Genomic DNA, 12,897 nt, shown 5'->3' with positions numbered 1-12,897 from the left:
AAGTACATAAAAATTTTACTATTTTACTTGTGAGCTTGAAAATACCTCCATAACCATTAACACAAACTGTACCGTAGGGCTTATTCCAGGTGCTGGATGGAGCTATGCATGTTCACTATACATACATTGGTTTTATTGTAAATGCCTACCTGCCCTCTTAAACCACTTGCTGTTGTAGTGAAGTTTACTTCTGTAACAATAGAAGAAACATCAGGTGGAATGAAGGGATTTGGGTTCCTTGTTGATAGAAAAAGACGGAACTCTTCATTATAATCTATCATTTTTTCACCTATTTGTACAGCGTAACGGGGTCCTGTAAACAACAAGCAGATATTAAACTCACTCTGATTGGAACATTCTATAATCATCTGAAAACAATGGTATTTATGTAATACTTTATGATCAATGGATCTAAATATATTTTATGATATATATTTTTAAATTGATTGGAAAAAAATACAAATTCAAAAAATTTAAAGAATACATTCTAACCTGCATTGTTAAGAGACAGAAAATTATTAACATAGCAATAATATAGGAAGTTACCTACTGAGAATACTTAATACACCTGAGTAGTTTAATTATCCTTACCCAGAACACAAAGCATCAAGGACAAAAATGCATTTGAAGTAAAAGTAATACTAACAACTTTTTGAAATCTTCAGACCATGAATAGGAGACAAAACACCACAGAAGATGACCTTGAGAATCCCACTTATGTATAAGAATTTTGTCATAATTTAAACACATTCCTTTACCTTTAAATATTGGTCTATACACTAGCCATAATTATATAATTATATACTGGTTAACTAAGAGAGTTCAATATTTCCTCCTCCAAACCCATTAGATATAATCTTTGGTTCTGTTATATTTATTTGCAGAAGGTTGATGTTGCTGTATAATCATAATTCTATTAAGATACTATTTTCTACAATAACTATTATAGAGCAAGTCAGTGAAACTAAAAATGATGGAATAGCTAGACAGCAGAATGAAAGAAAAAAATTCCATCAGAAATATCCCATATTGTATTTTAAATATATTTAATTTAATCATATTATGAAAGAAACAAGTAATTTATTAAATAATTGATGTCACCGTCTCAGTCTGTTTATACTCCTCATACTTCTCTATATGTCTGTTATAAAATAAAACTACATGTACAGCCCCCTCCAACCCTCTTCCATAACAGGTTTCCATTCCAGCAGAGTTAGAAAAGAATAGACTCAGAAAATGAGATGATTAGATTAAGATTTTGCTTCCTGATACTGAAAAATAAGTAAGAACAGAATTATAAGTTGAAAAATGAAAATTTCCATTCCAGAAAACTTTCCAAGATGGCAAACTTAGGTGCTTCTCTATTTTTAGCACTGGGTGCAGATCAGAAATATAAATCTCTTGCTAAAACACTGGTAAAGATGAAAATAACATACCAATTTTCCTTCTATGCCAAAGATCAGAATAAATTTTAAGACTATGTTGTAAAAATGTCAAACAGAAAATGGAAGCTGTACGAAGATGAATTTACTGCAGTATATAGATTCACATTTTTTCTTAACATTTCATTCCAGGTAATGGAGAGATGTACAGTCATCACAAGCAAAATAATGCAGACAGGTCCCCACACCCACATTTTGACAAAAAGAAGGAGTGTATGCCTGCTTATAAAGTGATGGAAAAGATTCAAATAGTAACCCATCCTTCCTTTTCCAACAACAGCTCTCTAGTTTGGACCTGCACAGACTTGGCATTAACATAGCTCATTAAAAAGCAAAAGAGGACATCTGAGTGTTATGAGCAATTTTCCTGAACAAACTAGTATATTTGAATTTAATCTGTTTTCTCCACAGTTCTGCAGCCACAGTCATCTTTCATACTGTATCCCATTAGCTCTCCAAAATTCAGCAGAAGCTAGAGGGGCAAAAAAAAATTGTTACAGTGGTCTACCTAACCCTCCACAGATCCCTGAAATCACTACTTTGGTTCCATTCTTTTAATGAGAATAAACAAGCAGGTGCATCTGTAATGGAAGCCTGATTTAAAATAACACTTTCTTTTCCCTAAATAAAACTTTCTTATATTGGTGATAAATGTATATATGAATCCTACGGTATTTGAATTTATCTTTATTATCTAATTACATTTGAAGAATTATTGTTACCTCACACATCATTAGATCTCAATAGTAGATGAAATGACAGCAAAGAAAGTGTCTTGAGCAATTTTTAGTACCCAAAGTTCATACAGTAAATTACATGGCACATGGTGAGGAATGATCACTTGAAGCAGAAATACAATTACAAAGGATAATACAAATCTATTTTAGTTACTGTAATTTAGAAAGTACTGAAAACCCACATTGCTGTACTTTTTAATTTACCAAGTTCTCTTAATATAATTTCAAAATATGTAACATAATTCAACAAAATTTATGCTGAGATATTTGCATAATTACAATTTATTTTTGCTAAACTTTTATCACAATTTTTCATATTAAAAAAAATTCTTTAAAGCAGCTAAGTTTAAAGCAGTCATACAACAGTTAGGTAGAACACATTATCTGTCCAAAACAGAGATATTATATCGCAAAACCTAAACATTGTGATTTTTCACTTTTCTTGCATTGGTTAAGGGAAACCTCCTTTCATGAAATTCCACCATTTTGCTGATCTCTATGGCCCTTCCCATTCCAAGGGCACATCAGGAACAGACTTGTGTTGTCTTTAGGTTTAGAGAAATCCAAGAGAAGCAGGAACATCAACATCCTAAACCTTTGATTTCTAACTGCACTAACAGTTGTGTAACTTCTGGTTTATTTAAGGCCTAAGTTTCCAATTAAAAGTATGTAATTGAAATCATCACTGGAAATCAACTTAAAATTTAAACTTTTAGGTGTCTATAAAAACACATTTTTGTAACTTCAATTTAATACTTTTAATTTATTTTTAAATAAATTTCAATTCAATACTTTCCAATATTTTTCCACTTACTAAATAAGAACATATCTCCAACATATTTCATGCACTGAAGTGTTAGTAGCAGGCTAATACTACAGAGGAAACAAACTACACAATATTATGTTTTCAGAAAAATCAAGATTCATATAAATAGATCTAAACTACAAAAGTTTTGAGCAAGCTTATGCAAAGATCTTGGTGATTTACCTTGAGCAATAAGATCTTTTCTTAGCAATGGGTAAAGCACAGGTTCCACTCCATCCATTTCCTGTATAATAAGTGTCTTCCCAAATCTCACTGCTAGCTCAAGAGCAGTTAGGAAGTTGCTGTCCTGGATAAATAGGAACACATTCCTTTGACTCATGCTTTTTTGAAAAATGCAAACACTTCAGAATGAGTAGAAAGGCATTACACCAAACAATCCAAATCTAAAAATCAGTAGTATAGATGAAAAATCCTATTACAGGAATATGATATTTTAAGGTTTAGCCACAAATGTTTACTTTAAATAAACTTGATCTACTGATCAAAAAAACCTATTTAACATGCCTAGATCCTCAAGTGCTGCAACAGAAGAGAGTAGGTTCACTGTCATGTCTGCCAGATGCACCTGGAAGTCCTGGTCAGGTCTCTTATCTCAAATTTTAAAACGTAGCTATGTCTCAAAACTGAACCAAGCACAGGATTCATATTATTAAGAGGTCTACAGGCAGTCTTTCGTTGCACACAGGTGTTTAAACATCCATGTGGTGTTTATGATCCCATTAGTCAAGAGAGAACCTGGACAATGTAGGCAACGGAGGCTAAAAGGTAATCAGGCCAATCAGCTAGCAGGACAAACTATCAATTACCCAAAGATATGTTATCTACTACCACCACAGAGTATCTACAAGGGTTCCACAGAGCCAGCAGGGATCTGTGGAAGACCTACATGCTGTTGAAGGTCAGGTGGGGTTCAATAAGGGACTTCTGAATAGCACCAGATGCCTGCCTGTGTTTTAGCAGGCTGAAACAACTGCCAGTTGTTTTAGCAGGCTGCAACTGAGCTGCACCACACTACTCAGGTAAGCAGTTACAGGTACACAATGAACTTCAGGTACCCTAATCTCCAACTGAAATCAAATTTACTCTTTCCAATGTAGATAATACAACACAGCAATCACAGGGAATAAAGTGTATATATACTCCTGAAATCCAGTGAACTGCAACAAAGTATACAAAAGACCTCTCTATTTGAAAATCTTTTCTATCTTCCTCTTAGCAGGGAATATGACATTTTCAGAGACAGTAGGACAAAGAGGCAAACTTGTAAAAATAATACAGATGTTGACCCTCCAATTTTAAATAACCTAGAACTCTGTGGTAATTGTATGCTTCACACAATGTAAACTAATTTTTGGTGATTTCTATCACAAACCTTTAAAAAGGTTGTAAAATCTGGAATAGAGAAAGCTCAAACAGAAAAGACCAAGAGTAAATACTGCACCTGTTGGTTAATAACTTCCAAGCGAGATTCCTTTAAATGTGTCTTCAACCATTCAGTAGCCCGGAAAGAAGGGTCTATCAAAAATGGACAAACTTTACTCTAGGGAAAAAATACAAATATATTTATTAAAATCTATTTTAAGAAGAAACTTGGAATTTTTTTTTATTTCCCCAAACTAATGGAATATGTATTTTAAAATCTTTTTTAATTAACAAACTGCTTAGAGAAACAATAACAGACTAGGAAATTTATATCTTTCATTTTATCTCTTCTTTAAAAAAAACAAGGAGACCACCCAAATCCAAAATTCTCAGACGTTTGTCCTGCTGAAGTTAGGCAGTTCTTCACCTCTTAAAAATAGGATTCTCTATTCAATGAGTATAATCTACAGTTGTTATTCACAACTGCTTTCAAACTTAGAAGAATTATTAGTTTTCCTTTTTCTCTGGTGGGAAAAGGTACAATACTTCTGGGTTTGGACCTCAATGCATTTTAGAAAGAATCGTGAATAAAGTATTTTGCATGCACAAAGCTACACTCAACTCTGTCCAGTACATCTATGTCTCTCTGGTGTTGTGGATCACACAACTGGATCCAGGATTCCAGGTGTGGCCTCACCAGCGCTGAGTGAAGAGGAGGGATCACCTCCCTCGACATGCTGCCAATACTCTGCCTAAAGCTGTCCATGATACCACTGGCCTTCTCCTTGGCAAGGGCCCATAACTGTCTCATGGGCTACCTGGTGTCTACCAGGACTACCAGGGCCTTTTCTGCAAATCTGCTTTGCAACTGGCTGGTCCTCAAAACACGTTGGTACATAGGGCTGTTACTATCCAGGTGCAGGACTGTGAAATTCCCCTTCCTGAACTTCATGAGGTTCCTGTCAGCTCATTTCTCCAGTCTACCAAGGACCCTCAGGGCCTCAGTCCTACCCTCTTGTGTATCAAAGACGCAGTCATAGAATGGCTTGGGTTGGAAAGTCATTCAAATATCACCTAGTTCCAACATCCCTGCCAAGGGCAGCAATGCTACTCACTAGATCAGGTTGCCCATGGTTCCAATGCAACCTGACTGAGCACTCCAGAGATGGGGCATCCACAGCTTCTCTGGACAACCTGCGCCACTGCCTCACTATACTCTTAAGTAAAAAAATTTTCCTTAACATCAACTCTAAAGCTCTCCTCATTTAGTTTATAAATATTCCTCCTTCTCCTCTTATTATCTACCCATGTAAGGACTTGTTCTCCCTCTTTTCTGTAAGCCCTCTTTAAGTACGGAAAGGCTGCAGTGAGTAGTCCCTAGAGCCTTCTCTTCTCCAGGCTGTGCAACTCCATCTCTCTCAGCCTGTCTTCATAGCAGACATGCTCCAGCCATCAGGCCATCTTGGGGCATCAGCTATGTCTCCCAGTTTTGTGTCAGCAAACTTGCTGAAGGTTTAAACATGTATTTTCCCCAACTCTGTGGTTCAGTCTGATAGAAAAGCATTTCCAAGCTTGGGGCTTTTTCTAGATCAAGTTCCAGTATTCCAAACTGAGGAGCTACACAGATCTCAAACTGAAAGACAGGACATGATGAGTATTCAAGCATGAAAAGATGATCAGCACAAAAGGCTGAGAACTGTACTCTGGATCACACTGGTAAAACATCATGTCAAATTTCAGCTTTATGAGAATGTACACAAGGAAAATTATTTGACTTGATTGAGTGTTTCAAAAACCTCTTTACACATGGTGAGATTTTTAAGAGCTCAATCTATTCAACTAATGAAAAAGATGAAAATAAATTTTTATTGTAGCATATAAGTAGCTTTAATGGTACAAGACAGTGTTTATTGAAAAGCTTTTTAATCAAACTGAGAAAAGAATATACAGATCTACTAAAAGGATGATAAAGCAAGATAAATTCAAATGGGAGAAAAATCGGTAACTAATTTAAATCATAAATCATCTAAGCAAATCACCAGTAAATGCAGATTCTCCTCATTCCATTAAATATTTACTTGTTAGTAGATCTAATAAATTACTAGAATATTACATACATAATCATATATTATGTATTATATGTATCTATATATATGATAAAACTTGATATTTTCCTTTTCTCAAGTATTATTAGACAGACATATATATATATAGATAGGTATATATATAAATATTTAGAGATATATATATAGGTATATATATATAGATATATTTAGGTCTTGAACAGTATCTGCATATAGCCTCTTCCTTTTTCTGAGAAAAAAAAAAGTAATAGAAAGTATATGCCAAAGAGAACATATATAGGACATAATCTTCTACTGGTCATTTGGTGTTAATAACTATTCACACTTTAAACCTGAATAGACTGATATGCAATAAAATAGTGGCAGCAGAACTGAAAACAGGTATTTTCTTTTACATATTTTTTCCTTTTGCTACAAAATATCCATTGTTACATAATTATTTATTTCTGTATGTATGTGTGCTCTGTGATGCCAATAAAAAACACAAATGAAATAGTTCAAGTTGCCATGTTACTGAAATTTGCAAAAATTTAAATACTTCCAAGACAAGACAAAAAAGCAAATTTACCTGCAAGATGACAAGAGCATTTTCTATTGAAAGGTCATCTGAAGGCAAACCTTCACTTTTCCAAACTAACTCCTCACTTTCTGTACACAGGAACCGTCGTAAATCAAACTCTGACAAATGAAAGTGTAAGTTTCGGTCATCATTTACAGTCTGCATACTTTAAAAGCATTTACCAGTGTATACAGAACAGAGACTTTGTTCTATTAATAGAGTGCAAGTCTGTAGACTTCCTTGAATCTATTATTTTATTGCTTTTATTGAACTTATTATTAATAAGTTGCAGATGTCATAGAAATATTTTATAGCTTTGCTAATACACAGATAAAAATGATAATTGAAAAAGCAGAAGCATTCAGAATACACTGGCAAATTTACCACACTTAATGTGAACACATTCATTTTTGTAAACTTTTCTTTTTAAGAAAGGACTATAAAGATACAATTCTTTATAAATATTTATAATCTTAATAATTTCATAGAATGATTCTAAGAAATTGTGTGTCGGTATCTAGAAATATTTATTGAGTAAGAAAACGTCTCTTCTCATTTGGGAGTACAAAGACAATTGAGACAGTTCATTAGAACTCACTGGCATTTCTCACTGCCTCAATCGAGCTTAATTACTTGCATGCAGACAGTGACAAACACACACACAAAATTACTTTCAAGGCCGGCTGATTTGGTCCATTCATCCAAGCTGTTTTTCCTCTGATCCTCCGGAGCAGCAGAAAGATATGTAATAAATGCAGCTGCTAACTGAGCTCTTTTAGGCAGCGTTGCCAGGTCATCTGTTATCTCTGACACCTTCAAAAAAGGAAGTACAGAAAGTATAGGGGTTTTGCAAACATAAACTGCATTAATACATCTCATCAGTTACTAAAATGTCAGAATTAAGTTTGCCTGCCATTGGTAATACAGTTGAGAGAGTTTCTCTTCTTGCATTTCAGAAATCTATACCTAGCTAAGACACATAGAAGTATGGGATAAATTCCTTTCAGCTCGGGGCTAGAGCATGCACAGATATTTCTGAAAATGTATCTGATAAAAATCCATGAACTTGATAAACAGTTCAACTTATAAGCCAATGGATAGACAGTATTATAGTAAGAAAGATAAGAAATATGTGATCCTAGTCACAGTCAGGCTGTAAGTTTAACTTACAATATGTATACAGACAATAAATACTATATGCAACTTTTATACTTATTGCTACTCACTGCACACTTACATGATAAAAATAAATTTATCATATATCTTCAGATAATTTATCTGCACTAAATCAACTCTGTTTTGAAATGTTTCAGTATTTTGAAGAAAAATACAGTGTATCAACATCATATGCGACTGCCATAATTGGTTTCAAAGTCCTATCACTTTTACTTTAATCAAATTTACATTAAAAATAAATGCTGATACACAAAATAAAGGCAAATTTTTATCGGTTCTTCTTCACTTTAAAGGGAAAGAAACACTGCCTTTTTACTGTCTTCATTATGGGACGAGTTCCTAATTTATCTATTTGCCAGTTTAATCTACAGCATACCATTAACAGATAGTCTGAATTTTCTAATGTACCAAAATGAAAAACTGTGAGGAACCACTTTTAGAAGCACTTAAACACTGGAGTTCAAATATACTCAATCTTTACTATAGCAGGTAGCTCTATATAAAGCTAATTTCAGAGGAAAATCTTCCCAATTTTTCCAGAATGGTGGTCAACCTACAAGAAGGATTCATCTGATTTTAACTTTGGTTCTCCAAAATGCAAGCCTTTAGTCTGATTGCTGAGGCTTTTTTCGGTATCAGTGGAGACACAGAATTATGTATCTCTGCATGAAGATTTCTTCTGAATTATGATCTTCTGACCCATGAAAGTTACTTAAGGGCTTTCTGGAGGTGACAGCTGTTTTCAGCTTATAGGTATCTTCAGATTCTCCTTTCTGTTTCAGACTGTAGAAGGATCTGTGTCTCCAAGACTTGTCAGTTTCTCTCAAATATACCATTTGAACAAGTAAGACATGCTTACCTTCCCTGCTTCAGCAGCAGAAAAGTTTCAAGCATTAAAGTGAAGACTTCAAAAGCAAAAACAACATTTTGGGTATACCTATATGCACATTTACAACACAAATGCCATGAAGGTGATACATTTTAAGACTGTAATTGTATAAAATCTGTCCCTTTGGCTGTATCTTACCTTGGGGAGTCCAACTGCTGACATGTTCAGCCATCATAACAATTCCATTCTTGGGATTGAAAACCAGAACAGAATTTTGTATGTTTTCATTGAAATACAATATTGGGGGAGTTTTACACATAGCAAGGTTATAAGTATGATGAAGTAAAAAGAAGTTTCAGAAAAAATTAAAGCTTTATTTTCTAATGAGAAATCAAAAAATGTGCACTGGGAGAAAGGCATAATGACAGTAACTCACATTCTCCAAGCAGTGCAAAACTGTATTTTCAACTTATCAGCTATAAGATGTAGTTTTGAAAATTTTCACTAACCTGAGTGCTCCATCTTTTGTGCTCCCTATCAAGTTGATTTATCAGCACCTCCGCAGCTTTCAACATTTTCTGTGCTTTACTTAGTTCTGCTTCAAGTTTTGTTGCTTCTGTTGTTCTATTCTGGAACCTGCAAAACAAATACTCTTTGTAATTGCCATCATGAACTACTAAACTTACCAAGAGTTATTTTCAAGGAACTTTAACTGATTGAATTTTTCATGAATGCCTGGCTTATTGTTATCAAAGAACACAACTGCAACAGTTCTTTTTTTTTTTTTATACCTTCTGCTTCTAATTGGTAGATGGGCTTGTTAGACTTTTAGCTAACAAAATCTAGATGGATGCACAGGTGAGATTTAAAAATTGATTTGAAATACAGACTATAATGTCTGAAAATCATTCCTTCTTCTGCTTAAACAGCCTGGCAATTTTAGTGATTGTGTAAACCTTTGTTCTGCATGTAGTCAGGACAACAGCAGGCTCAATGCCATAACATACATTTGTAACTATTTGGTAAATTTTATCTATCAAATGTTTAAAAAACAGAATTAATAATTCACATGTATGACTCCAGTTTAATTCACAGTAGTCTATTTTGTAAACTAATATGAAGTAAGAACATGCCCAAAAGACAGGCATGTTTTAGGTATTATTTCACACTGTTCAGTATCTATTTAGTTTGATTAATATATAAAATAATTAATACATTTAATTCACCTATTCAAAGTAATATATTTATTACTTTATAAATATGTAAAATATAATTATAATATTAAATATTTAATTCCAATATATAGTATTTAATTAATCTAACAAATCACTGTATAGTTGATTTACAATAATTCAATAATTATTGGTTTTTTTCTTTGCAGACCACAAAACATGACTTTTAGTAATATGTACATATGTCAGGTTGCAAAGTATCTCCTATACTAAGTACCTAATAAAAACATCAAACTGAAAAACTTGCATTAAACAGAATCTGGAGAAAGTATAACTGTTTATCAGATCTATTTTTATGCCTCTGTGAGTCATGTACTTGATGAGAGGCTAAGAAAAAAGGAGAGAGCTATCTAGCTGTCAGAAAAGTAGGCCATCCTAAAAGAAATGCTGCTTCTCTTCAAGCTGTGATCAGTAGAAGTTTTGTATAGGAATGTTTCCAAAGTCCTAAGAAGTCATTGAAGTCCTCTGTGATTCAAGTGATAAACACTCTGTTTCCCTTTGACATCTACAATGCCTCCAATAAAGGCTACCAACACAGTCAGCAGAGAGAAGCAGATACTTTTAAGGAGCATTTATTTCATCTGATCAAGGAGATGAATTGTGATCTAACAATATTTATCTCCATTGAGAGTACAGATCGCCAAAGCATCACTAATTCTGATGTAAATATCTTGCAGGACAGGAAGTTACATTTCCTTAGATAAAATTCATTATTCATACTGTAAAATCATCCATGTTTTTTATTTATATCTTGAAATAAACACGCCCAACTTACTTGTCTTTCAGTTCCAATACTTTTTGACCAACAGAGTTCAGAAGATCCTCTAACTTTTGTTTTCTGTCTTCAGTTTTCTTGAGATTACTAGAAAAATGTAACAATTATTTTAAGACTATGGAACCAAGGGAAAAAAAAGAGTAAATCTAACAGGAAAATAATTTGCATAGAGATAGTTCAAAGATGTTCTTCATTGTGTTTTATATTGAAATATATATTTTTCACATGTAAAAGCTTTGAGTACTTCTCATCACATAGTTTTTAAAACGGAAACCAAACACCCCATTCCTAAAGATCAGAACAAATTCTTCTCATACAGAATTTTAAGACCTGGAAAAATAATCAGTACAGATTCCTCAGGTTATGGATGGTCACAGGACTATGTCTTATCTTTCTGATCCTAAGGAGAAACTGATAATGCTCAGTACATGACTGAAAAAGAGGAACTGTATACCTCATAAAATAGCATGGGTTTCACTGAGAGAATACATTTTAAGCATATCTGTGATGGTTAGTGAACAGTATTCACCGTTCTGACAGTATTCAGCTGAGACAGGTAACTCATGACTGTACAAAAAGCATCCAAGATGTAGCTTCCAGGAAAAAGAAACTATTGCACACTTACTTCTTCTGTCTCAGTATGTACATTTTATTGCCTCTGTATGAGGTTATCTTTTATCATTTGTTTTTAATAAACTTCAATTCACACAGAATCCCAGAATGGTTAGGGATGGAAATTACCTCCGGAGATCATCTAGTCCAACCCCCTGCTAAAGCAGGATCATGATCAGGCACAATTTTACTATCAGAGGAGGAGACTCCATAACCTCTCTGGCACCTTGTTCCAGCGCTCTGTCACCCTCAAGTAAAGAAGCCTTTCCTCATACTCAAATTCCTCCTTGGCAGCCTCAGTTTCACCCATCACCATTTGAATTAAAATCACTGATTTTGTAATAGAGTCTAACTTACGCTTCCAAGCCAGCCTTTTCTTTTTCCAAAGGCTGAATTCGTTCTAAGACATGGGAATACTGGATGTTGGCATTCACCCAAGCTGCTAATGGAGCAGCTGCAGCACTGGCTCGTTTAGCATTCTGAAAAATTCAGTACAAGTAAAGTTGTTATAAGAAAGTCCTTGAAGTATAACATAGAAGAGATAAATACAGGATAAGTAACAGCAACAGATTTTCTAGTTACCAACTTAAATATGCTAATAAGCCAACTCTTCTAATGAACTAATCTTTTAAATTGTTACTAATTTAAATTGTTACTAAGATTATATTGAAGGCCACCAATCCATGTAAAAAACCACAGTGGATATTTTTACAACTATGAAGCTAAACTGAAATTAACAAGTTTTAAATCAATGAATGATTTATTAGACTCTTACTGGTACAAGGACACCAAAGGAGCCAGTTAGAATTCCTTGGTCTGAGTTTTACTTTATAGCGGTATAAAAATATTTGAGTACTCAACTCCATAATGACTTCTTACCCCATCCCTTCACACACACCAACCAAATTTTCACTTTAGGAGGCAGTACGTAACAGAGTAATCTCTGCTACACCTTCATCTGTTTATACTGACAAATTGTATAAGCAGAATTCATCACTTTTTCTCTAACTGAAGTTCATCCTAAAAATTTTGCTGGCAAACTAGGCAATTGTGTCTTTTCTTTTGGTCTTTTTTAGGTCTTGTTTTCATTTGACGTAATGCAATTAGGAATTACCTTTGGATCAAAAGATGCTCTGTTTTTAGAAAGAAGTTCTTCAACACTTGCTCGTATTTCTTTTGGAATATTACGGGCATCAAATGATCCTATGTCCTCCCTTACACTTCTTTTGGCCAAGAAACTGTGTAAAGAATTAAATCAATAAG

The 12,897-nt window shown here is 33.9% G+C and overlaps 1 protein-coding gene across 3 annotated transcripts in view; it reads right to left on the bottom strand.

Annotated features, from left to right (window-relative positions):
• The window catches only part of DYNC2H1 (dynein cytoplasmic 2 heavy chain 1), a 143,796-nt gene that overhangs the window by 80,371 nt on the left and 50,528 nt on the right, over window positions 1-12,897 (bottom strand). For all 3 annotated transcript variants that reach the window (XM_005482581.4, XM_074535163.1, XM_074535164.1), the window contains exons 58-66: window positions 12,749-12,872; window positions 11,992-12,113; window positions 11,023-11,109; window positions 9,525-9,651; window positions 7,682-7,823; window positions 7,020-7,129; window positions 4,447-4,545; window positions 3,168-3,291; window positions 150-313 (exon numbers count right to left, since the gene is read on the bottom strand). In XM_005482581.4, coding sequence (XP_005482638.2) covers window positions 150-313; window positions 3,168-3,291; window positions 4,447-4,545; window positions 7,020-7,129; window positions 7,682-7,823; window positions 9,525-9,651; window positions 11,023-11,109; window positions 11,992-12,113; window positions 12,749-12,872 — 1,099 coding nt within the window. The remainder of the gene's footprint in view (window positions 1-149; window positions 314-3,167; window positions 3,292-4,446; window positions 4,546-7,019; window positions 7,130-7,681; window positions 7,824-9,524; window positions 9,652-11,022; window positions 11,110-11,991; window positions 12,114-12,748; window positions 12,873-12,897) is intronic.

This window comes from Zonotrichia albicollis, chromosome 2 (genome assembly GCF_047830755.1).
Source record: "Zonotrichia albicollis isolate bZonAlb1 chromosome 2, bZonAlb1.hap1, whole genome shotgun sequence".
NCBI classification, from domain to species: Eukaryota; Metazoa; Chordata; class Aves; order Passeriformes; family Passerellidae; genus Zonotrichia; species Zonotrichia albicollis.
The sequence above is the reverse complement of the archived record's forward strand: the minus strand, read 5'-3'. Positions and strand labels throughout refer to the sequence as shown.